The 25,789-nt window shown below is 38.9% G+C and overlaps 1 protein-coding gene across 5 annotated transcripts in view; it reads left to right on the top strand.

Moving 5' to 3' along the window:
* The first annotated feature begins 4,255 nt into the window (after positions 1–4,255).
* LOC140465039 (activity-dependent neuroprotector homeobox protein 2-like) overlaps positions 4,256–25,789 on the top strand; it is a 40,431-nt gene continuing 18,897 nt past the window's right edge. Inside the window, exons 1-3 of one of the 5 annotated variants that reach the window (XM_072560855.1) lie at positions 4,256–4,388; positions 5,576–5,707; positions 23,786–23,904. In XM_072560855.1, coding sequence (XP_072416956.1) covers positions 23,797–23,904 — 108 coding nt within the window. In that variant the 5' untranslated portion in view covers positions 4,256–4,388; positions 5,576–5,707; positions 23,786–23,796. Of the gene's footprint in view, positions 4,389–5,575; positions 5,734–23,785; positions 23,905–25,789 lie in introns of all 5 variants that reach the window. The other 4 variants (XM_072560854.1, XM_072560856.1, XM_072560857.1 and 1 more) reach the window with 4 other exon arrangements.

Here is a 25,789-nt window from a genome sequence, read left to right as displayed (position 1 = left end):
AAAAGTCTTACTGAAATCCATGTTGACTATGTCCACCCCCTGCCCCTGTCAACTTTCCCTTGTCATCAAAACAAATTTGTGAGGCATGATCTCCCACGCACAAAGCCATGTTGACTAGCCCTAATCAAACCCTGTCTTTCCAAATGCATGTATATCATCCCTCAGAATCTTCTCAAGTCACGTACCGACCACAGATGTTAGGCTTACTGGTCTATAGTTCCCAGGTATTTTTTTGTGGCCCTTCTTGAATAAGGGCACAACATTCACTACTCTCCAGTATTCTGGACCTCACCTGTGGCTAACAATGATTCAAAAATATCACCCAGGGTTGATATAGACTACATAAGATTACAGAATAGTATAATGACATCTCAAATTTGGGTTAGCTTAATGAACTGAATATTTTTGAAGATTATATATTTTTTTCTCCTATTCACTTATCTATCTGCTTCCTTTTCTATGGATAACTTACTTATACAATTATTTCATACATTTGGACATCAGTAGTTTGTTGTCCATCCCAAATAGTCCTTAACTCTACTGGTTTTTAACAAAACCTTCATCATTCATTCTCAGGGATCTCTTAATGCTACTTTTCATTGGCAACATTTTGTTGAAGAGACTGCACTACTGCTTTCTACCCATTTTGTTCTTCCAATTACTTATATATTCTATACTTAACATGAGAAGCAAACTAGCATCCAAAGGAGTAACTAATACATTTTGGAATCCTTAATTTATAGAAGAGACTAGAAATGTCTTTTGACAAGCAGAATGCAAAGTGTATAGGTGTACAATCATGAAAAGTCAGTTTGAATTGCATACATCTTCCTATTATCATAACTCTAGTATTTTTTCCATGCCAATCACTTTATTAGTTACATTTCATATCTTGTTCTGAACCAATCATCAGCTTTGAAAAGGATTGATAGCATCAAATCAATTAAAATATATCATACCTTTAATTTACCGGTACTTATACAAACCCCCACCCTTCTCTCATTTATCTCTCCACCCTTCAGGCACTCGGCCTGTATTCCTAATGAAGGGCTTTTGCCCGAAACATCGATTTTCCTGCTCTTCAGATGCTGCCTAAACTGCTGTGCTTTTCCAGCACCACTCTAATCCAGAAGATATTTATCAGACAAGTATGCCAATATCTAATTATAAGTTTAGATTACTTACAGTGTGGAAACAGGCCCTTTGGCCCAACAAGTCCACACCGACCCTCCAAAGAGCAACCCACCCAGACGCATTCCCCTACATTTACCCCTTCACCTAACACTACGGGTAATTTAGCATGGCCAATTCACCTAACCTGCAAATTTTTGGACAGTGGAAGGAAACCGGAGAGCCCAGAGGAAACCCATGCAGACATTGGGAGAATGTGCAAACTCCACACAGACAGTTGCTTGAGGCAGGAATTGAACCCAGGTCTCTGGTGCTGTGAGGCAGCAGTGCTAACCACTGAGACACCATGTCACCTGTTTGTGACTTGAAGATAATGTATCTGCATCCTATGGAAATTAGCTACACTTTTCTATCCTTCCTATCTAAAATACATAAAACTTCAATGCGCAGTTTTGGTATTCATTAGTCTTGAGAACATCAGAATTGGTCATTATACCTAGTTACATCTCTGATAGATCATATCACAGATTATCTTGTGTCTCCATTGGAATTTTCTGATACTTTCAAAGAAATATAGAGCATAACAACATTAAACTCAATTTCAGTAACTGTGAAACATTTACTGAAAAAAAGGACATAAATTAATTCATCAAAACGAATAGAATATATGTAATCTTCTTAGCAGGTAAGTTGACATTTTGTCGTTAACTTTTACCTATGCAGTTTTTTTCCTTTTTCTCTTTCTGCCTATGAAAGCTAAATTGACTAAACCTAATGTTGATTGTTAATTAATGCTTGTTCTATCATCATGTACTATAATTCATCTTTCCCTGGATATTGAACTTTATTTCATTCCCTCAGTCTTTTTGTAGGTTTTCAAGGGCCAAGCATTATTGAATAAAAAGTTATCAGTTACTTTTTTTTAATTATCACAATTTTTCAAAAATCATTTTTAACCTTGTTGGAATTCTGCATGATGTGTTTGTCTTTCAATGATCATACACAAAAAAGTGCTTAAAATTAACAGTTGAAATCTACCTGGCCATCATTAAAAACTCTACAAGTAATTCACTGTTACAGAATAATTGGAGCAGTGGAGAAGGCAAGAGTAATCTAAAACAGGGGGGAAAACCATGTAACCACTTAGGAGTCTAAGAGTTGTCTAATTTCTTTATTTTAACATTAAGTCTTTGGTTAGCCTATTCAACTTCAGGAAAAAAAATCACTGTGACTGATGGAAATCGTAAACAAAAATTGCTACATTAATCCAATTCCCAAAGTTCTCTTACTTGACAACAAATTGCCCAATCATTATTTCAAAATAAAGAGTGCGAGGAGGAGTGCCACAAAATTTGGTAACATATAAAACAATGCCCAAGGGAAATTAGTGATAATTTATTGCAGCAATATATCAGTTACAGAAATCTACAAAGTTACCTTACTTAAAAAATTGATGGCACCAAGGATGTTGTAACAGATCCGGATGTCCAAATATCAGAAGATAGTTAATTAGAAATAAAGTAATTCAATATCACAGTTATTAATTTTGTTGTAATTTAGTCAAAATGTAGATGTGTCAAGAGAATTGGTCAACATATTTGCAGGTTTACAGAAGCGATGTATCTATCAGCTAAAACTAAATCCTGATTTATTATTTATTTAATTTTTCAAGTAAGCATTTAATTTCCCCTCTTTGAATGCCTCAGTTGAACTTGCCTCTGCATGCTTCATTTCCAGACCTTAACAAGTCTCTCCATAAAAAGGTTTGTCTCATATCACTTTTTCTTCTTGAATTACTTTTGAATTTGTGCCCATTTGTTCTGAATCCTTTCACGAGTGGGAGTGTTTTCCCACTACTTAGTCTGTCCAGATCGCCCATCATTTCGATTACTTCAATCAAATCTCCTCACAGCTGCTCCAATCGATCTTAGTACCTGAAATTCCTCATACACTGGAACCCATTCTCATAAACCACTTATGTGCTCTCTCCAGTGCCTTCACATCTTCCCTAATGTCCAGTGCCTAGTCTTGGCTGGATTATTCCAGCTGAAGCTGAACTAATATCTTAAACAAATTTAACATAACCTCTTTGTTCTCATAATCTATGTTTTTGTTAATAACTGCCAGGATACTATATGTTTTATTAATTGCTCTCTTAATCTATCCTGCCATATGCATGAACATGTCCAGGTCATTCTGCTCCTGAACTTTTGTATGATCTCTCCATGTTCTTATCAAAATGTATCACCTCACACTTCTCCACATTGAACTTCATCTGTCAGCTATCCATCCACTCCACCAATTGTCTATGCCCCTTTTAACTATCTTTCTCACCATTCATAATGCTGACTTGACAAATCAAAGTTAACTAGCCTCACCTAACTAGGTTATTCAGTTGCATATTTTAGCATTCTAACGAACAGTCAGCAGATTCAAAAAATTAACTCTGCATTCTCCCTACAGGTACTGCCAGACCTGCTGAACTTCACCAACAAGTTCTGTTTTTGTTTAAAAGTGATCCTTCCATTTTTTGGGTCAATAATGTGATTTACCTGCATATCACTTGATGAGTGCTCACCCTGGGTTTGTACATATGTAACCCTTCTCAGTCAAAATAGCTGTTATGGGATGCTTAATTTTATCATTGAGATTAACAGATACCTTACACATTTAGAAATAAATAACTCAATTTCCTAATGTTACTCTCATTGGATAACCTTCATTCATAGAACTTCCTTTGCCATCAAGTAACAATTTGATGACTTGCCATTGCATGTGCTAAACCATGCTACCACATCCCATCATATGCAAGATAGGTCAAGTGTTAAGTTTCCCACGTGGTTGTTGACTGCCCCTGAACTCATAAGGCAACGCCTCTCTAAAATATGCCTCAATGACGTAGGCCCATCATTCTCGCGAGGATTACCCATTTTGGGGGCCCAGCACCCAACTTAAATGGACAAATCACAACATTTACGAAGTCTGTCATGTGTTGCATTATGAGCTTTGGAGTAAGTTTCAACAAATTGCTTCATGCATATTTTAATAGGTGCATTCTATACTCCATTCCAATTGGTCCATTCATCGTTATGTAAATCATGTTATACGTCACTTCCAGGTGGAATCGAGCGCCATTTTGTCAAGAACGTTGCGGTTCTGAAGTGAATTATGATAAAAGATAAGAAATTAGAGGAAAAAAATCATTGTGGTTTGACTGCCTAAGAGCGAGACAGCGGGAAGTTGGAAGACGGGCTAAGGTTAGTCGGGGTGAGGGATTTGGCGCGCAATGTTTTGAGTGGGAATGAAGAGCTCCCTCTTTCAGCTCTGTTTGGTAGTGAGGGGTTGAGGTAGCGGTGTTGGTCTCTTTTAGTGTTTTCCACAACCCCTCCCCTTTTCCCCAGTCCCAATCCAACAAGAGGCATGCACATCCATCCCCTTTGACTGAACTTTGCATTTACTTTTATTTTCCTCGTAGCTACTTTTTTTTTAACCCTTTTCCCTCTGTTTTGTGTTGCTGTTTCTTCTACATAAATATCCTCCAACAGGTGAGGGAGGGATTCACTGCAGCCCAGTGACTGGCTGGCTAATCCTGGTGCAGGACTACCTGGACTGCACTCCCTCCCTCTTCCCATAGATGATGCCTTCAACTTGTTCATAAGCGCAAACTTGGACCATTTGATATGGTGTCCTGCAAAGGTGAGCGAAGGGGCATATAAGGGTTTCCCTCGCAACCAAAACTATTGGTGTGAATTGTATGTGTGCAAGGATGATTCAATACTTTTCGTTAATTTGTGTCAGAATATTGCCTTGCGCCCTTTTTGGAGTAACTTTCATAAGTACTCGCAGTAGCGTATTTAGATACTTGATTATTAAATATTTTGTATTTTGCCACATCCTGAAAAATAAAGTATGGAACAAATAGGCACACACGACTTTTTCTGTAGTTGCTTTATTCCATCTGATTTTCTTTTTGTGTACTTTTGCAGCACTTTGTAAACTGCACGGGTGTAATGAGTTTGAATTTAATGTGCAGTGATGGTGAAATATTGCACTGAATTTTTGCGATGTGCACTTCACGTGAGGGCTAACTTTTTTTTTGCTTGATCAAGATTTTGGAATATCTTTTTATACAAGCTGTCTGCAACTGTCGAGAATTCTTCTAAACATAGTTCATCGCTCAACGAGCGAGCCAAGTTGGTTGCAAGTGTCAAACACTTTTGCTTAACCCCATCCCATCCCATGGATTAATGGAGTATTATTACGAACTAGACAATTATTGATACCTGGATCAACTTGATTTTGGCAAGTTTGAAGTACTTAAGATGTGGAATGCTCTTTTTTTAAGTACAGCACTATTTCTAAACTAATCTAATTTCATCTGATTAGCTACCAGACTGGAAGAAAATAATCACGTGATCAACTGGTATTCATTCTGTTTTGACAGGGCTTTCAGCAAATGCCAGAGGAGACAGCCGCGTGGGCGGGATTTGGCTTGTTTCTGTGTTAACCACGTGATTGTTTCCGTGGTAACCAGCTCTTTGAGTTCTGAATGGTGTGATTGGCTTGTGGAAACAAGGTGATTGGAGAGTTGATCTGTCATTGGTTAGTAAGTGCTGCACTTTATTGGTTGTTCATAATCACGTGGCCACCAAATCACTTCACAAAGACAGTGATCTCAGCAATTGTTCAATACTTCCATGGGGTCTAGAATAATCAAGTTGGCTCAACTGGTTGATGCTCTACTGGTGTCGTCTTCATGTCTTTTCTCTTCTCCCACTTTATGGTTTCCACTTAAATTTTCATTGCTTCCTTCATGTTGTGGGCATTTCCATTTTCTGACTAACAGTTTCACTTATTTATTAGTAATTGCCTTATTTGTAAGAGAGAATTTTTGGACTCTGTCAAGTGGATGCATCTTTGCAACTACCCTATTGTACCCTCTTGTAATTTTAGAGTTCACTTCTCTGTATGCCTTTGAGGAAAACAAACTCCAATCTTTTCAGTATTCCTGATAATTACAACCCCTCAGTTTTGATGTCATTGTTGTATGTTTATTTGTCTCTTTCAATGTTGATGCAAATATGGATTGGGATGTCGTATCATTGCCTCAACTGAGACATGTAAGCAAGCTAGCACTGAAATGAGGGAAAATATGCTGCAGTGCACAGAACGTACTACAAATAACTGCTTAAATCCCAAGCATTGTACAACCAATGCATTCCAAATGTGTATACCAAGCTCATGCCCATTGGATACTATGGAAGTAAGACTTATTTTTCCTTTCTTAAAACTCAGGAGCTATTGATAATCTTCAAGAACTCATCTAACTTTAAAAAACTACTAGTTATCCAAAGGCTGTCCATTCAACTACATTTCCAGAAATAACTTCTGGAATATGAAGGTTGTCTTGAAGGTAGTGGAGGATGCCCTTGAAGTGCTCCCGTGCATTGGTGTAGATATACAATGCTGTTTGAGAGGGAGTTCTCGGATTCTGACAATAGGGGAGGAACAGTGATATTCTACCATGTCAGAATGGTGGGAGGAAAGCTTAAATAATTACAAACCCAATTACACCCCTAGAGCAGAAAGAATTAATGATCTCTCTTTCTCTCCTCCTCTTTCTCTTCTCCTCCCCCCCCCCCCGCAGTCTGGTAACAGGGCCAACTCATTATACCCAGTATTTCTGAAATACAAGTCAGCTTTTTTCCTCCTGCCAAGCCCACTCGGTGCAGTTTTCCTTGACTGCTCTTAAAATATATCGATACAAATCAAGATGCCTCTAGGTCAAAATATTTCACTGACAAAGCATATTCCAATGAGTGGCTGTTATTTTTTAGTATTGGATTTTCAAATTGAAACCTGTCATGAATTTTGGCTTCCTCACATTTTTTAACATGGACTTTGCCTCAATAATATTTCAATTTTTGTTGTCTGAACGTGGGCTGAAAAATTGACCGTTAGGAATCTTCCTGCACTGTTACAACTCTCATTTCCATTCTGCAGTATTTGTGACTGTCCTGGATATCAGTGATTCTCCACAACTTTATTAAATATTGATATTGCTATGATGGAAACTATCCACACTACTCTTGTGGTTTTGACGCCTTTTCATCAAATAATATTTTCTCCTCTTGGCAACATTATCTTCCTCGAGCATTTTAGTTTGTACTTTGTCTCTTGTCATCTTTTTCGACTGCCTCACTTCCTAGTCCTACAATTTCTTTCAACTCTCCTTACTGTATTGATGATCATCTTTCTCTCAACGCCTCTTGTCTTGCTCTCTGATTTCACTGCATCCAGTTCCTCACTTAAATTTAGACATCATCTCTCCTACTCAGATTTATGTACAACTTCAGACCTTGCTACCTTGTGTGACTTATCTATTCCAACAGTCTTGTCTGAGAGTGAGACAATCTGAGTATGACTTTGTATACCTCGCCACCCAAACCCCTCTCAACATTGTTTTCTTCTGTACCTGTTGTATAGTGTGGGGCAGGGAGGAGGAGTGAAGTCGTAATCTTTTTCTCAAGCTCTCAGCTAACAGCACTTAACTTTCAAGCATCTAACTTTTGGTACTCCATTCAACAAGATGTGACTGCAGCTGTTGATTTTTGTTCAGTCATTTCTGCTGTTTGTTTTGCCCTTGTAGCTAGTGAAACGTTACCACATCTTGGTCATTTCACCTGTATCTTTGTGTAGTCAAGTCCAGTGTTGATGATTTATTGCTAAATAGAGTATGCTTAATAATTAGACCTACATTGGTCATACCAAACACGATTGGGCCTCGGTGCCCTCCGCCAATGTTGCTCCCTACACTTGGATCATAAGAAGCAAAGATCACACTGCGTTTTTCCATTATATACTGACTAACTACTTATTGAATTTTTTTGTTTTTAATCTATTTTTCTAATCAACCTGATCAGAGATGTTATTACATATCTCCCAGAACAGGTGAGATTTTAACCTGTGCGTCCCAGTTCAGAGGTAGCGACACTGTACCACAAGGGGCCCTGATTTTTAAACTTGGTAATTGTGGAGAGGACAGGGATGTGGAGTTGATGGATTTCTTGTTAAGATTAAAATTACCTGTTCAACTGCCTGCGTCAATTCCTTTTCTCACCCTTTCCACTTAGTAAATCAAGGCCTGCAGCACATGTCTACCTTTTTGGATTTCCACCTTGCCATATACCCCTTGGGTCATTCTGTTTACTTCTTGCTAGGAATTTTTTTTTTAAAATGACCTACTTAAACTATTCAAGTTTTTGTTGGTGATCTCATTCAATGTTAACAGGTATACTTATTAAAATACTAATATATTTCTTTCGCTCTGTAGTTCAGATTATATTCAAAGATTTAAAAAAAGGGCAATGGAAAAGGAACAATTGTACCAACATCTTGTATAAAATGTTCAAACGTTACTAATGTTTCTTCAAGTCGCTTCATGGTGGCATCTTTCTAAGCTGCTTTGTGTCAACTGCAGTATGCATACCTATGAATACATATTTAATATGGCAGCATGAATACATAATTGTCTATCTAGCTGTTTATTTTACACCACTACCTTTTGCTCCCTTGATTTAATTTCCACAACAGTTGATTATTCAACTTTCCAATTAATATTGTAAATATTCTTTCCCTTCCAAAATCATCGCCCTTGTAAGAAATTCCACCCTACACCTTGTCCTTGTAAGTTCCTTTCCAGTTTCCAGCCTTTTTTTTTGCTCAGGCCTTGACTGTCGTTGCCTCCTATCTCCTTGCCCTTCTTTCTTTTAATTCTATGTATGAATCTTTCCCATCAGCAGTCTGCTTGTTTTAGATAACTAGCATGAGTCAAAACATGTATTATATCCTCTGACTTTGATCATGATACCCCATCTTTTCTAATAATGCTCATCTGTGATCCAGCTCACTCTTTTTCTTGCCCTGTGCTAATACCACAACAGTTCCCCACGTATCTGTTCTTGGCTGTCTCTTCCTTATCCAAATGTTGTCTCTTTGTGATACTATACAAAGACATGGAGCTAGGTTCTATATATAAACTGTCAACCAGCACCCCTCCCTTGATCGATTATAATTAGGTATGATTTAGCCCTTCAAGTATGTCTTTTGCATCTTTTTTTAAAAAGGATAAAATAAATCAATAAATTTAAAGTTACAGCATTTTTATAGCTGGCAAAATGCTACGGGGAGAGGTACCAAATGTACCTTTTTATTATTAGGTCAAAATTTACAAAAGCTTACTCAGGCTGATGAAACTAAGAAAAAGCTTTTTGACTTTAGGAGAGACCGTATTCTGTTTAAATCATAATTTTACTTTGTTTCATTTTAACTTAACCAATGTAAGGGTGAGGTAAGGACCTCGTGTTATTGCTTGACTGTTAATCTAGAAATTGGGTAATGTTCTAGGGTCAGGTTTGAGTCTGTGTGGAGTTTGAATTCATTTAATATTTGGAATTATCATCAAACTTAGAACCATGTTGATTTATTGGAAGAACTAATCTGGTTCACTCATGTCCATCGGGCAAGCAAAGTGCTGTTTTTATCTACAGACTCTAGCCCCACTGCAAGGACTCTCAACTACCCTTCAGATGTATCATGCCCTTTTAAAGTCTCAAAAGAAATGAAGCTGAGTAGACCACCTAGTGTCCCCCAGGCATCAGAAATAACAATGGCAAAAACAGCTCTGAACCTGCAAAGTCCTCCTTACTTACATCTGGGTGTTAGCGTCAAAATTGGGAGAGCAGTTTCACAGGCTATATCCCGGGCACTACTATCATCTATGGATATATTTTCTTCTATTAGACAAGACCAGTAGAGGTGGTGATGCTGGTATGCAGTCAGGAGAAAGCTGCTTTGGAAGACCTCTACATTTGGAAACCATGCAGTGTCAGGGCATCAGGTCAAAAATGGGTAAGCAAACCGCAATGTTGAACAACAGTTAGAGGAAGCACTGAGGATGGTAAAGGGACAGAATATACTCTGGGGTGGAGGATTTCAATATCCACCACAGTGGCCCGGCAGCAGCACAACTGGTCAAGTCTTAAACAACGTTGCTGTTGAAGTGGGTCTGGGCCAAGTGGGGAGGAAGAAACATAGTTGATATCCTCTTCACCAGTATGCCAGCTGCAGATGTACTTGTCCATGTCAGTAGTAGTAAGAGGGGCAACTACCCTCTCCCTTGTGGAGAGGAAGTCCTACCTTCCATGTTGAGAATACCCTCCATAGTGCCACACAGCACAATCACTGTGCTAAATGGGACATACTTCAAACAGATTGAGCAACTCAAAACTGGGCATCCATGAAGTGTTGTGGGCATCAGAATCCTGCTCTAATTCAATCTGCAACCACATGGCCTGGCATGTTCCCTCCACTCTACCATTACCATCAAGCCAGGAGATCAGCCCTGTTTCAGAGAAGAGTGCAGGAAGGCATACCAGGAATAGCTCCAGGACTACCCTAACATGGGGTATTAACTTTGGTAAAGTTTCATAACAAGGCTACTTGCACACAAGACATTAGCAGTAAATGATCAAAAGAAACCAGTGGTTTTACAATCGGTGGATCAGATCTAAGATCCACAGTCCTATTACATCCAGTGGTGAACAATTAAACAACTCGCCAGAGGAGGAGCTTCCAATAAGATCACCAACAATGTAGGAACCCAGCACCTCCGCGCAAAAGGCTAAAGCATTTGCAACAATCTTCAACCAGAAGTGGAGAGTGACCAATCCATCTTAAACTCCTCCACTAGGTCCCTAGCACCACAGATGCCAGTCTTCAGTCTATCAGATTCATTCCATGTGATAACGAGAAATAGTTGGAGGTGTTGAATACTATAAAAGTTATAGGCCCTGGGTACTGAATTCTTATGCTCCAGATATACTCTTAACCAATCTTGCAGTGCAGCTATAGTTTAGGTTCTACCAGGACTACTCTACTCTTTTTTTTTTACCTCCCTTGTTCAAACATGGGCAAAAGAGCTGAATTCCATAGCAACAGTTCTGGACATCAAGGCCACATTTGACTGAGTGTGGCATCAGAAACCTGAGCAAAACTGGAGATGAGAATTGGGAAGAAAATCATCTGCTGTTTGGAGTCATACCTGGCCTGGCACATAGGAAGATGGTTGTGGTAGTTGAAGATTAGTCCTCTAAGCTCCCACACATTTCTTCAGGAGCTCCTCAGGGTAGTATCTCTGCCCAACTATCTTCAACTGCTACAGCAATGACTTTCCCTCCATCTGGGCAGTTTGTCAATGTGTAATCAATGTTCAGCGCCGTTTGCAACTCCTCGATACTGAAGCAGTCCATTTCAAATGTGACAATATCCAGGTTGGTGCTGAAAAATAACAAGTAATATTCATGCTGCTCAAATGCCAGGCAATGACCTCTCTAGTAAGAGACAATTTATCCACTGCTCTTTTTACATTCAGTGGCAGTGTCATCACTGGACCGCCAGTATTCACATCCTGGGAGTTACCATTTGACTAGAAAATGACGTGGATTAGCTATATGAATACTGTCTACAAGAACAGGGCCAGTGAGTAAGTCATCACCTGATTCTTCAAGCGTGTCCACAAGGTACCAGTCAGGAGTGTGATGGAATACCCCCCCTTTGCCTTGAGTGCAACTCCAACAATGTGCAGTGCTTAAGCTTGATGTTCTCCAGGACGAAGCAGGCTGCATGATTGATACCAAATCCAGAAACATTTAATCACTCTGCCACCAATGCTCAGTAGCAGCAGTGTATACCATCTACAAAATGGGCTGTAGAAATTCACCAAAGATTCTTAGACAGCACCTTCCAAACACACAACCATTTCCATCTACAAGGATGAGCAGCTGATTCATGGGGATGCCATCGCCTGTAAGTTCCTCTCCAAACCACTTACCATCCTGACTTGGAAATATGTTGTCTTTTCTGTATTGTTAGGTCAAAATCTCTTAACTATCTTTTTCTCTGTAACAGCAGTTTGGATCCACTTGCAAAACATAGAATGCTGTGCTTATTATCATCACCACCACCACCTTCTCAAGGGTAACCACAGATGGGCAATGAATGCTGGCTAAAGTGATGCTCACATCCCATGAATGACTTCTTTTCTTGAAGTTGAATCAAAATAAGGATCCATTTTGCTGGATCCCAGTTTTGGAATGGATTATGTCTGGATTAGTTCTTCACCAGTTGGAGCCACAGGCTTTCTGACACCAAAGCTCAGTGATACCTTTGAAGATTAATTGGTTACTGTTGAGGTGAGAATCCTACGGAGGAATTTCAAGACAGAAGCAACTCTTTCAGCTGGAATCTACATTCTAAAATGGAACTCTGATCATAAGGGATTCAGAAGGCAATGATTTAAGCTGACATTTAATGTTCATTCTGGAGTTTCACTTTCCCTTCTTTTATTTAGGAACTATTCATGCAGCTCTTTTCCTTGGTTGAGTACCACTGAAAGTGGTTTGACTGTGAAAGCAGTAACCTCTGGATGAAATGGTCTTTTTTTTTCCTCTTCTCATAATTGACAGTTACACACTTAGTCAGAATTAATAAAGCCATTATGCTAGTGCTCATGCTTTTTGCAGAGGTATGTGTACTAAAGCTGTATTATTACCACTACTGCTGAACTGTTGCATAGTTCAGTTGTACAATAAACCTATTACATTTTCCTTTGGCTTGTATCAACTCTTGGTGACACTGAAAAGATTAGAGGAAATGGAAGCAGTGGTAAGAATAGAATGGTAAGGCTGGTAGATTAGATTCCCCACAGTGTGGAAACAGGCTATTTGACCCAACAAGTCCACACAGATCCTTCAAAGAGCAGTCCACCCAGACCCATCTCCCTCTGAGTAATGCACCAAACGCTATGGGCAATTTAGTATGGCCAATCTTTGGATTGTGGGAGGATGTGCAAACTCCACACAAACAATCGCCCGAGGCCGGAATTGAACCCGGGTCCCTGACACTTGAGGCTACGGTGCTAACCACTGAGCCACTATGCCACCCACTTTCAAGTTTGGGTATTTGTGTACCAGAAATCAGTGACGGATGGTAAGCATGCAAGGTTGCAAGTTAGAAAATAGTTTGTCAAAACCATGCTTCCTAAGTTTGAGAGGTGCAAAACAGGAAGGAAGCCAGGTTTGAGCATTGGAACAGGCATATCTGAAAGTGACAAAATTTTGGCATGGGTTTCAGCAGTAGATGGACTGTAAGGCATGTGATGTTACAGGGGTGCAAATAGGCAATTTTGATGTTAGGCCATCTATGGTATTCTAAGATGAGCTCAAAGCCAAATAATATGCTTGAGATGGAATCTGGCGAGTTCAACTAAGGATAGTAGACATAATGATTAGAACTATTACAGCCTTTGACTTATGTCTGTGTTGGTACTTTAAATGAGCATCTCATCTAATGGCATTCTCCTGCCTTCATCCTGTGTAACCCTTCTGGAAGCGGAAGTTGTGCGGCAATAAGATTTTTGATTTTGTGTGTGTGTACATAACAGAAGGGAGTACAGATGATTGTGTTCTCTGTACAGCAGGATTCTGACGAAGATATGGGGCTGAGACTGAGTTTGTTTGCCTGTCTGTCAGTCACCATTGATATATAAATCCAAGAAAGCAAGGATCTAAACACTGGGAGCTACAATAGAAAACTTCCACAGCATTACCAATATCCATTAACCATTGCTCTGTTTTCGTCACTTGGCTAATTTTGTACTATATTGCTACTTTCTTTATTCCATGAGCTCTAAGTTTACTCATAAGTATGCTGTAAAATACTGCATCCGATCTTTTGGAAGTCCTTATACACGATGTCAACAGCATTATCCTCATTAATGCTTCGTTACCTCAACAAGGCACTGGTAAGTTAGTTAAACAAGATTTTCCCGTAAAACAAAATCTGTTGACTTGTTAACCCGTTTTGTCCGTGTGATTTTATTCAAAGTTATTGTTTCCACAAAAATTTCCCAACCCTTAAAATTAGATTAGTTTACACTAGCTTGGGTTATCTCTTGTCTGAGTAGAGGCATGAAGTTTGCAATTTTGCAGTCCCCTGACAACACCCTGAATCTAAGGCTAATTTTAGTTCTCCCTTCTCGCTTTATTCTTCATTTCATCTGGTGCCTTTGCCTTGTCAAATTTACCAATTTCAAACTTTTTAGTAATTTGAATTTTCCTGTCACCATTGCCTAGTGGCATCTGAAGTAAAGGAAAATTCGAAGTCTTTGCTTTGTTTGAAATTGGTCCTCTGCCACCACCACTGTATTTCCTACATGACATCTGTCGTAAGCACACTTTTTTTTTTTTCCTTTTTTTTTGTTCTTAACTTGTATCTCTCTTGTCATCCAGGGAGCTTTTTGAATTTTTTGCTCTATCTTTCCCTTTCAAGGCAATATTGTTTTTGTGCAGTCAAGCCATCTTTTTCCTATCTTTGATCTCAAGAGCCAGTGTCTAATGTCTCATTAGACTGAAAATGTACTGCTATCAAAAGAAATGTTCCTGAACACACTTGAGAATGTATTGCAGCGCCCCCCCCCAGCCATATTATTTACTATCTGTCTAAATTAATTAGAGCTATGTAATTATATTGAAGGTCCACATTGTAACGTATCTATAATTTTTGCATCTCTTCAATTTTGCAGATTTCTTCCTCTGCTTTCTTCTCATTTGATTAATGGCAGTAGACTACTCAAACGATGTAATTATACTTTGTTTTTGTTTCTTAGCTCCAACCAATTTCACTCTGTCCTTCTTGATTTCTTTTGAGGCAGCTTCTTACTGGACTACTGCAATGCTCACCTTGACCATTACTTTCACCCCCCTCCCTTTTTTTTTGTCCTTCTCAACTTTCCTGAACACTGCAGGATTATTTAAAACTTAACTGAAGAAGGGTCACAAGCCTCTGCTTTCTGTCCAGCGAACATGCCAGACTTGAGTTTCTCCAGCAGTTTGATTGTGTTCCAGATCTTCGACAGCCATAATTCTTTTATTTAGCTCATGAAAAGGTAGACTAGGTGTTAAGTCTACGTTAGAGCTACAGCATCACCTTTTCATATACAATCTGCACTTTCTACTTGCCTATCTCTAAATCAGGGTTACTGATACACTTTTGTGTATTCACAGAATGTTCACAGTAGCCCTGATCTATAATAACTTTGACCTTCCCTATTAACTAACTTGTCAACTTTAGAAGTACCTAGAAGTACTTTGTATAAGTTTTCTTTGATATCCTAGTTTTCTCAGCCTGTGAAGTTTTTAATTGTAAACCTTGCTGCTAGCAGTAGCAAACACCCCACAACGAACTCTGTTCCAGCACAGACCATCTGGCCTATACAGTTCCTATCCTTACTATTGAATTACCTTTCACTGTGACCTTTCTAGTAGTCTTGTGCAACCTCTACAGCTGAGCCACCTGTGATGCCATGAACTTGGTTTAACTAGGTACAGCAGTCAGAACCATCTCGTCAGTGTACAAACTCTAATGCTAGTTGGGGCTGGGATGCACTCTGAGGTCTCTGTCCTACCAAAGCTGTTGCATTTTCACTGTTTGGCAGTCACCCATTCCCTTCTCCCTGTTTTCTGTTAAGCTAGGGAGTGACCATGTCAATAAACCCACTTGGGTCTCAGCCTCACTGCAGTGATACCACCTGCTGCTCATGTTCTGGAATGTGGAGGTGAAGCTCATTACACTTGCTGCACAACTTGTTATTGCATGTGTCCTGGAGTTTCCAAGTTGCACAGGGCATGCATTCTCAAGGTTGGTACAGCCCTGCCATTTCTTTTTTGTTAACCTTTTTACTCCTGCTAAAATGACTCGCCAATACTAATAAACCTTGTAACTGTTAATATAATCTTATTACTGATATATCTGATTAATACTTAATGTAATTTACTAGTCATGATAACATTGAGGCAGTCCTTTCCTATGTGCACCAAATTCCCACAAGAACTAATTTCAGTACTAGATTCTGCCTGCCTTTCAGGCATGGTCTCCTAACTAGATGTCCCTTACTGATGGGGAGAGGAATGGAATTGGCTAGCGATTAGTGTTGGATTAATAAATACTGAATCCAGTTATATATGAAATTCTGGCAACACTGGTTTTGGAGGGGTTGAGAGATTATGTTGAGGTAGAGTTAAGTGTCCTCTGTTTTGAATTTATATACTTGTAAATTTTAAATTTGAGTGAATGATGTAGTGCTTCATGGATGCCTCTGTTTGGGGAGCTTTACTTTTTTTAATTGACACAGATAAGCTGGCTCAGATGTCCTGTTGTTTGATATCAGAAACTTAAATAGGATGTTAGAGTCTGATTGCAGGGTAAGGTTAATAGTGTGGAAGTGGTATTGCAGCGTATTGCAGCATATTGCAGTGTTTCTTTAACTGGGTTCAATCAAATTGAACAATGAAAGGAAAGTTCTTGGAGGATGCAGTGGTTTATTGTTGAAGTCTAATGCATCATAATCGCAATGCATTTGTGGTCTTAATTGATGCCATTTCATTGCTGTGGAAACACATTTGGAGAGTTTGAAACATGGCGTTACTGGGAAAAATGTGCAATAATTTAAGGCTAAAACACATTCATAGACTTTTGAGGCAGAGAGCGGTTTGCCAGCTTTACAATTTACAACTATGGCAGAGTTGAGTGTTCCTACAGCATGTGGACTGCAGTGGTTCAAGGAGGCAGCTCACGACCACCTTCTCAAGGACAACTAGGGACAGGCAATAAGTGCTGGCCAGCCAGTGAAACCCACGACCCCACAAGTGAAAAGGTGTTTGAGGGGTTCGCATGAAATTAGTTTGACTACTGTCTCATCTTTATTAATCTTTTTGTTACCTTTTCAATTCTCTGTTCCTTATGAGTAGTTAGATTGTCTCTTGGTTACTGTTCAAGCTTGTAAAATTGGTTGAGGTATAATAGTTCAGTGTAGAATTTACACGTTTGTAGGTTTTAACTAAACTTGAGTGAACAAAGTAATGTTGCACATTGACTTAGAAGGGAATTTTTTTTTTAAAGCAGTTTTGGAAAGCATTTTTGAACCATTTATATATCTTCCCATCAGACGACTGAAGTTCCAGGATTGAGTGAGCACTTTGATCTGACCTAGGCTGGTCACTATTTAACTGCCTGCAACAACTTGCAGTTACTCATCAATGTAAGGAGTTACTTTCTACTCATAAAATATATTGCTGCTCTTCATTTAACTACGTCACAGCGTAGTGTAGTAGGACTAGAAGATGTGCAACACTTTTTAAAACAACTACAGAAACAAAGCGTTTCTATCACTTTTTTTCTGTTTCATAATCTGCTTGAAACTACTCCTGCAAAGTGACACATCGTGTATGCTTTGTCTGTCTTGCGCCATTCTTATACATTTACTGTTGCTTGTCTGCAAATGCTTTGCCATCCATTGTTCAAGTACACAAAGGTTGATTCCTTCCTTCCTACTTCCGCTGTGCTCCACTTTCTCTTTGCAAAGAGATTTGTGTAGTTTTTCAGCTCTTGATCAAATGTCCAAAATATTAGCATTTTTTTGTTTCCTGAGTGCCACAATTTTTAGTGGTTCTTTTTCAAGAGCCTAAAGTATCTTTTTAATTTATGACCGTAAGACAAAAATAATCTTTAGCATCCACATTTTAAAGATATATCTGTTTTCTTCCCTTTTATTTCCCAGCTCTCTAAGCTATATGGGAAACTTGATTACAGTAGCATGAGTTCATTCTTATAAACTTGGGCATTCTTATGGCATTCTTCATAAAACTTGCTTTTGCTGTCTTTATCCTTCTAACTTTTGCCAATTTCTGTCAGTTTGTCCTAAATAGACAAATATTTCCTTGTTCAATTTTTAACATAATCCATTTTCAATCTTTCCTCTAGTTTCTTTAAGTTTGAATATGAATTGGGTATGAACATCAAAAAGACAGAATGGTGGTTAAAGGAATACGTTAAAAGAAACCAGAGTGAAAATTGAAGTGGATAGTCACTCTTGAACCAGCAGATAAGTTTGTCTCTTTGGAAAAAATAGTAGCAAAAGAATGTAAATGTGATCCAGAAGTTACTGGAAGAATGTGACCCTCCATTCCCAAATTGTCAGTACCATTTTATTTGGCTGACTGTTAGCATAAAGCTTCTATCTTCTAGAAGTTTTTGCTTTCACTTATTTTGTTTTATGTCACTAAGGATTTTGATTTTCTTTAACATTTTGCCTGTGACCATTTTTGCTTTTCTATACAGCTAAAAACATCGTGCTAAATGTGTTCTCATAATATGAATTTATTTTCAAAAGAATCAGAACAAACATTCTTTAATCTAATAAATCTGATGAATTTAGATTGATAAATTCTTGATGTCACAAGGAATTAAGGGCTACAGGGAGAATGCAGGTAAGTGGAGTTGAAATGCCCATCAGCCATGATAAAATGGCGGAGTGGACTTGATGGGCCGAATGGCCTTCCTTCCACTCCTGTCTTATGGTTAATGACCTTTCTTGGTTTGGTCGTACTTCAAAAGTGTAAACATTCTAATTGCTGACACTACCAGCAAGTTAACCACAGGTATTATTCCCATCTTCATTGAATGCTTTTACATTTTGGACAAGGTGAGGAAGTAGTAGTTGGAGAAGAATAGTCGTATGTGGTGAGTGGCCACTCTGGTTAACTTTGGACAGAGCTATGGGTGATGGTGACACAGATAATGGTGAGAGTAAGAAGTACTGAAGTAATGGGCAGGAGAATATAAAAGTGACATTTAAAATGCTTTATTCATGGAATTGAGATTTGCTGTAAGGCCAACCTTTGCTCTTTGTTGCCTGTGAACATGCGTTTTGAGAGTGCACCCACTTTATGATCCCAGCTGATGGTAATGTTTGATAAATCAGATCAGAGGGTGAGACCTGGTTTCATAGTTTGTTTTTATTTTTACATACAATGTAGGTCAGTCACTGAACAATGTCATTTTTTCACTGCGTAATAACATAAAGTTATTATAGAGAGGGACCGTTTTAAAGCAGTCTTATTGTGAATATCAAAGTAAATGTCAATGTATTTTACACTCTCAACAACCTTACAGCACTGAAACTTCAGCGCTGTGTCATTTCTGTCTTTACACTAAAGATCCTTGTTCAGTTGGCATGGTCATTGTTAGAAATGTTCTGTGCATTTATGCAATTTTTTTTTAAGTTGACATATTTTCCTGAGACCCTCAAAGCTGCTGACTTCAATCACTTACTTACTAAATAACATGTGCTACTTACACTTGTATCTTTGAGTCTAGTAGAATGGCTTCCTCACCGTTCAATAGGCTTCTGCTAATGGGACTTTTGACTTGCTGATTGCTAAGCCACACAGGACCTTTATTTTTACAATCAAGACTGCTTAGACATAGTTAATACCAGCACCTCTGCTGTTGGTGATCTCTCCTCTATCTGAATCTACACACTGGTGTGACTGCTTCTGCATAACTGCTCAATGTGGAAAGAGGCCATTTAGCATTGAGTCTGCACTGACCCTCTGAAAGCCATCCTACACAGACCCAATGCCCTACCCTATCCTCATAACCTTGCATTTACCATGGCAATCCACATGTAGCCTTTACTTCCCTTACAAACAGCTTAGTGTGGCCAGTTCACCTAATCTGCCCATCTTTGTACTGTGGGAGGAAACAAGAGCACCTAAAGGAAACACATGCAGACACGCATGAACCACACAGTTACCAAAGGGTGGAATTGAATCCAGGTACCTGGCTACTGAGTAAGCAGTGCTAACCACTGAGCCACTATTTCTTTTCATCATTTTTGTTTTGGCAAAGGCACTGACCTATTCACTTAAAAGATCTTTTATTTAAGATGCACGTAAACAAAGCAGGAATCTTAATGCCACTCTTGAAACAAATCTATCATTTCAACTTAGCTGTATGTTGGTCTTCCACCTTGAAAACTTGGGTTTTAATCAATGAAAGCTTTGAGCATTCATCACATTGAGGCAGAGAGAAAAATGAAGTATCTTTAAAATGCACTTTCATTTTTCAATTGCAATTTCTTCCTTTCTATACAGATTCTTGTACAGACTTCACTCTGACAATAACAACATTGCCATGAAAGGTTTTTGTACATTTAATGATGATCATAAACTGCACAAGTTAATTTTGATCATAACCTTTTATTTTCTTCGCACTTTCTCTTGATAAAAGTATTTGCTGTGATATTGTTTCTTCCTGCTATGTGATTTTTAAGTTGTCATTTTGACATTGAACTGTCATGAAACAATCTCAGATTTTTATTATGAAACCTTACTAAGTGCATTTGTAGATTATGGTCAGTATAAATAAGTCTTTTGCAAAGTTGTTAGATATGTAGACTTCAATGTTGTAAAACCAGTGTGAAACTCAGTCCCTGACACACATTCACCTTTTTGTGAAAAGTAATTGGTTGTCAGTCCCCCAGTGCTTTTGTTATAATACTGCACGAGAACAGTCTTTGGCATCAACAGCCAATTTATGGGACTTCGTATTAGCGAACTGCTAAAATCAGTGCACCAGGGAGTACAGCTTTGTCTGTCAAAGGCATTCTGACATTCATTTTACCCATTTAAGTTTTTCTTAATTTCAAAAACTTGTCAAAAGAGCCACTACAGTGCTGAAATTCTGAACAAATTCAGATAAAACTAACTTGTGCAGGGATGTAAGCCAAGCCCTTTTCTCCCCATTTTTGTCTTCAGCATGAGAAACTTCGCAATTTGCTCTTCTACTTCAGTGTGTGCAATCTGGCCTTGTTCAGTGTAATCCAAATAGATTACTTCTGCTTTGGCATTTTACTTTTTTAGCCAGGTTTATAATGAAATAGTACAAAGAGTCAATCAGGAGAAAATGAGGACTGCAGATGCTGGAGATCAGAGTTTAAAAATGTGTTGTACTATCAGACCATTCATGATACCTTGAGTGGAAGTAATTCCAATTAATCTTAATAGATAAGTCAGTCCTATAGTGAAATCCAGCTTGACAGTTAAGGTTTTGTTTTGTTCTTTTGTTTATAATGGTTAGTCACTGAACATATTCACAAATCTGCCAGTATACTTTTAAAAAAGGAACTTTATGCACAAAAAATGAACTGTTACGGCAAACAAGGACCATTTGAAACCATTTTGATGTAATTTGTCGAAATCCAGATTTTAAACTTTATTTCCACAACAAACTTTAGAGGCTCCCAAGTCTCAGTGAAGACTCCTCACTCTCACTGCGCTAACTGCCCTTGTTCAGCTGGCATGGTTTTAATTGGCTTCCTTTACAGCAAAATTCTGTGCATTCACTCAATGCTATTTTCTTTAATGTCTCTTCCTGAGACCCTTTTAAATAGGTTGCTGACTCAGCTCTCTTGTGAGTTTCCATGCACTCTTTTTAAACTGCTATCTTTTAATAGCCTTGTCAGGAATCTGTTTGTATCTGACATCTCAACGGCCATCTGTTTCTGGAGCCTTTGTCTTACTAACTTTTAAATCTTCAGAAGTTATTTTCAGTCAAGGCTACTTGGAGACTTAATTGTGCTTCTGCAGTTATGGATCATTTCAGTCTGATTGAATCCGAGCGCTTATTTTCTAATACACTGCGCTGTTCACCTCCAGGCTTTAAAGACCTCATTTAACGTGCGTGTAAACTGACATGGTGGCCAAGTAGTAGTATTACTGGACTGTTAATCCAAATCCCCAGATAATGCTCTGGGAATCTGGATTCAAATCCTGCCATGGCAGATGGTGGAATTTGAATTCAAGAGTCTAATGATGACCATGAATCAACTGTCAATTGTTGGATAATCCCCCATCTGGTTCACTATCCTTTAGGGAAGGAAACTGTCATCCTTACCTGGTCTGGCCAGCATGTAACTCTAGACTCTCAGCAATGTGTTTAACTCTTAGCCACTCCCTGGGTAATTAGGAATGGGCAATAAATGCTAGGCCTAGCCAGTGACTACACCTTCCCATGAATGAATAAAGAAAAAAATTAACCATCTCCAGACACTCTTGATGTGCAGAACATACCTAAAGTGGTAACTAAAGTCTGTCTTCCCCTGCTTAACACAATAAAAAATACTATTTAGGCTTGAAGCTATATGTTCCACTTTAGTTCAAATGCTCAAACAAGAATAGTTTCATCAGGTCACCGTTGTTAAGTTCTAGGATTTTGACAGTAGTTTTACATTTTGATTTTGCATGTAGTGGAGGCTAATTCACTTCAGGCTTTTAAAAGGAAATTTGATAAGTACCTGAAGTTAAATTTGCAGGACTGCAGATAGTAGTAGAATTGGACTGGTGTGTTCTTGCAGAGGACCACTATGGATAGTCCACGTGCCCTAAATATTCTGCATTAATCTGTAACTCAGGATGATGTGTATCTTAGAGGGTAACTTATTGTTTTTCCCCTGTCAGACATTCTAATTCAGGGGCGAGAGGCTGCAGATTGGGAAGATAATTTGAAAGCCTTGGCAAGATGCTGCATTGACTCTTGTAGATTCTAATGTTGTAGTCATTTTGCAATAATGGTGGAGGAATTGAATGTTTAAAATGGTAAATGTGACATTGAAAATGCATGCTTTTTCTTGTGAAGTTGGAGTTGCACTCATTCATGCAAGTGGTGGGTATGCCATTGGGGCTTTGTACTTGTAATGCTGTTTAATGTCATTGAGGTGCTTAGGATTTATAATGATTCCAAAAGATCTTTGTGATATCAGTAATTTGATAACCTCAGGTTGTGATTTTACTTGTGTTATCATGCCCCAGTTTTCTAGAAATAACTGATTACAAGAGCTTTTCCTACAAGTATATGTAAAAGGAGAGGAGATAAAGTAATACTATCTTTTCCTGCCATGTAAGACTGACTTTAACTTTGTGAAACAGCCAGTAAAGGAGTGAGGAAGCCATATAAGGGATAACCTGTAGATGAGAGAGACTTGCAATGTCTGACAAATAAGTAGTGCTAGGGATAATCAACGATCAGAGTTGAAAATGTGTTGCTGGAAAAGCGCAGCAGGTCAGGCAGCATCCAAGGAGCAGGAGAATCGACATTTCGGGCATGAGCCCTTCTTCAGGTTCCTGAAGAAGGGCTCATGCCCGAAATGTCGATTCTCCTGCTCCTTGGATGCTGCCTGACCTGCTGCGCTTTTCCAGCAACACATTTTCAACTCTGATCTCCAGCATCTGCAGTCCTCACTTTCTCCTCAAAGATGATCCAACTATTATATTTGAGTCCAATAATTTTGTGCGCATCAGTGTGCAAGATGTCAATGTTGGTGAACGAATCGCTTCTGGTATGTTTTCTGTATAGAGTACGCTTGTGGTGTTACGTGCGCAGAGTGTTTGTCATTGGACTTAATGCACATTGTGTCAATCTGCGAAGTCTGTCCTACTGTAGCAGTGTAATGGCTTTTAAAAGTAATTTCCAGCTGCAGTATTGAGTGAAATTACTAATATGAAAATTGCTGTATACCAACATCGATAAATGCCTAAGCCGAGCACAAATTCACTTATGCCAAAGCAACTGATGGGTGAGGTTAGTAAAGGTGCTGTTATCCTGTTGACCAGGCCTCACATGGGGCTAAACATTTCAGATGTGCAAAAGTCTCTGGTTTTCACCCAGTGCTGACCTTTTTATTTCCTTGTTTATTAAGTCAAGGTAAAAATGTATCAACTTCCTGTAACCAAGCTGGAAACTATCAGAAAATCCAGAAAGAAGGTGAAAAGGATCCTGTCTGATATTGGTCTGGAATACTGTAAAGAACTATTGGAGGTATGTAATTGGGATACCTGTAGAAAATAAAACTATGCCTCTGCACAGCTAGCAAGTAAATTTCTAATTTTAATTGAATTATGCAAATTTAAAATTTGGAATTTTGTTTTCCATAATTTATCATGTGTATTCTAACCATTTTTCAGCCTTGGATCTCATTCACTGAAGAACAAGGGATTTAAAAGATCTTTGATATCAGTAATTTGATAACCTCAGGTTGTGATTTTACTTTAGTGTTATCATGCCCCAGCTTTCTAGAAGTTGGTAATATAGGGACTTAAATCCCTATTTTTAGCATGTACTAGTTTATTAGTATTCCTCTGCATGAAGTATCTGTAAAATCCCTAGCTTTATCAAATAACGGTCATATGTACTGTATATCCAGCAAAGTCTGGTACCTGAATATTAAAGACCATGTGCTATTTTGGAAGGATGGGGAGTGAAGACAAGTTGAAACAGAAATAGCTTGAAATATTCAGCAGGCCTCCTAGCATCTCTGGAGAGAAAGTAGAGTTAACGTTTCATATCGGGTGACCTTCAGAGTTGATTGTGGTTGGGAAATGGTTGGTATATATGCTGAATATTTGGGGGGAGGGGGTGGAAAAAGTGGTAGGAGTAATGAAAGGTGGAAATGGAACAGAGAACAACAGTTGGACAGACAAAGAATTGGGTAAAGGTCAGTCTGGGAGCATCCATAACTAGCTGCTAATTTGGAGCTTGAGTTGCTGACAGTGGTTTGGTGGTTGTCGCAGCAGTCTGTCATGACAGGCTGAAAAATGTGTTGCTGGAAAAGCGCAGCAGGTCAGGCAGCATCCAAGGAGCAGGAGAATCGATGTTTCGGGCATAAGCCCTTCTCCCAGAATCCCCTTCCTGAAGAAGGGCTTATGCCCGAAACAACAACAATTCCCCTGCTCCTTGGATGCTGCCTGACCTGCGCTTTTCCAGCAACACCTTTTTCAGCTCTGATCTCCCAGCATCTGCAGTCCTCACCTTCTCCTATGTCATGACAAGGTCTGGTGTGAGAGTTAGAGGAAGGACATGGGACCAGGTATTCGAGCCCTAAAATTATTGAACTCTATAATGACTCTGGATGCTCAGCAGCTATTTTCTAATCAAGACCCCAAGCCTTTTACTACTGTTTGGTGGATGATTGCATTTGTTTAGGGTATTTTTGTGGGTTGACGTAGAGTTCCTCTATTCAGGATATGTCCTGAGTGTGGGCTATGCCTCCACTCAAGTGGTGTTCCCCAAGCTCAGTCAGGCTGGTGAGGGTGTCCACATCCATCCCTACAACTCAAATGTTCAACATGTGATAAAACCAAATAGTGCTTGTTTGAAGTCTAGTTGAGCTTCAGCTGATAAGTGCTTTTACATGGTTACATCATCAATCCTACTGTCATCGCCACTGAAATAATGCCAGAGGCTGGTATCCTGTCACCAAGTTACCCTTTATTTATACATGGAGGCCTTAATGTTGAGTGAGCTTCCAATGCCAGCTCTCAGAATGAGCAGGATGCCTGACACTCCATTTTTCTGTGTCAGCTTGGATTCCTTGTTTGGGGCTGTTAATTCAGGCCAGCCAGGGAGCTCCTATTTTGACATCCAACTGGCTAACCTCATTACAATGGCTAATGAGATGAATATGTCATTTGTGATCAAGGGCATTAAAGATTGAAAGGAAAATGTGCATTTTGGTAGTGGATATGGCATGTCAGATCAGATTGAATGTAAAAATGAAATCAAATAATGACTTAAACAGAAGGGAAAATGAGTGAGAGGAATCTAGCTACAAAAGTGAGATTTTCTATAGGTACTTGAGAAAATAAGACTTTGGAGTAAAGAAATGGTGAAAGCATACAAAATACATCCTAGAAATAGTGATTCA

This window comes from Chiloscyllium punctatum, chromosome 41 (assembly GCF_047496795.1).
Source record: "Chiloscyllium punctatum isolate Juve2018m chromosome 41, sChiPun1.3, whole genome shotgun sequence".
Taxonomy (NCBI): Eukaryota; Metazoa; Chordata; class Chondrichthyes; order Orectolobiformes; family Hemiscylliidae; genus Chiloscyllium; species Chiloscyllium punctatum.
This window is presented reverse-complemented; position numbering and strand designations above follow the sequence as displayed.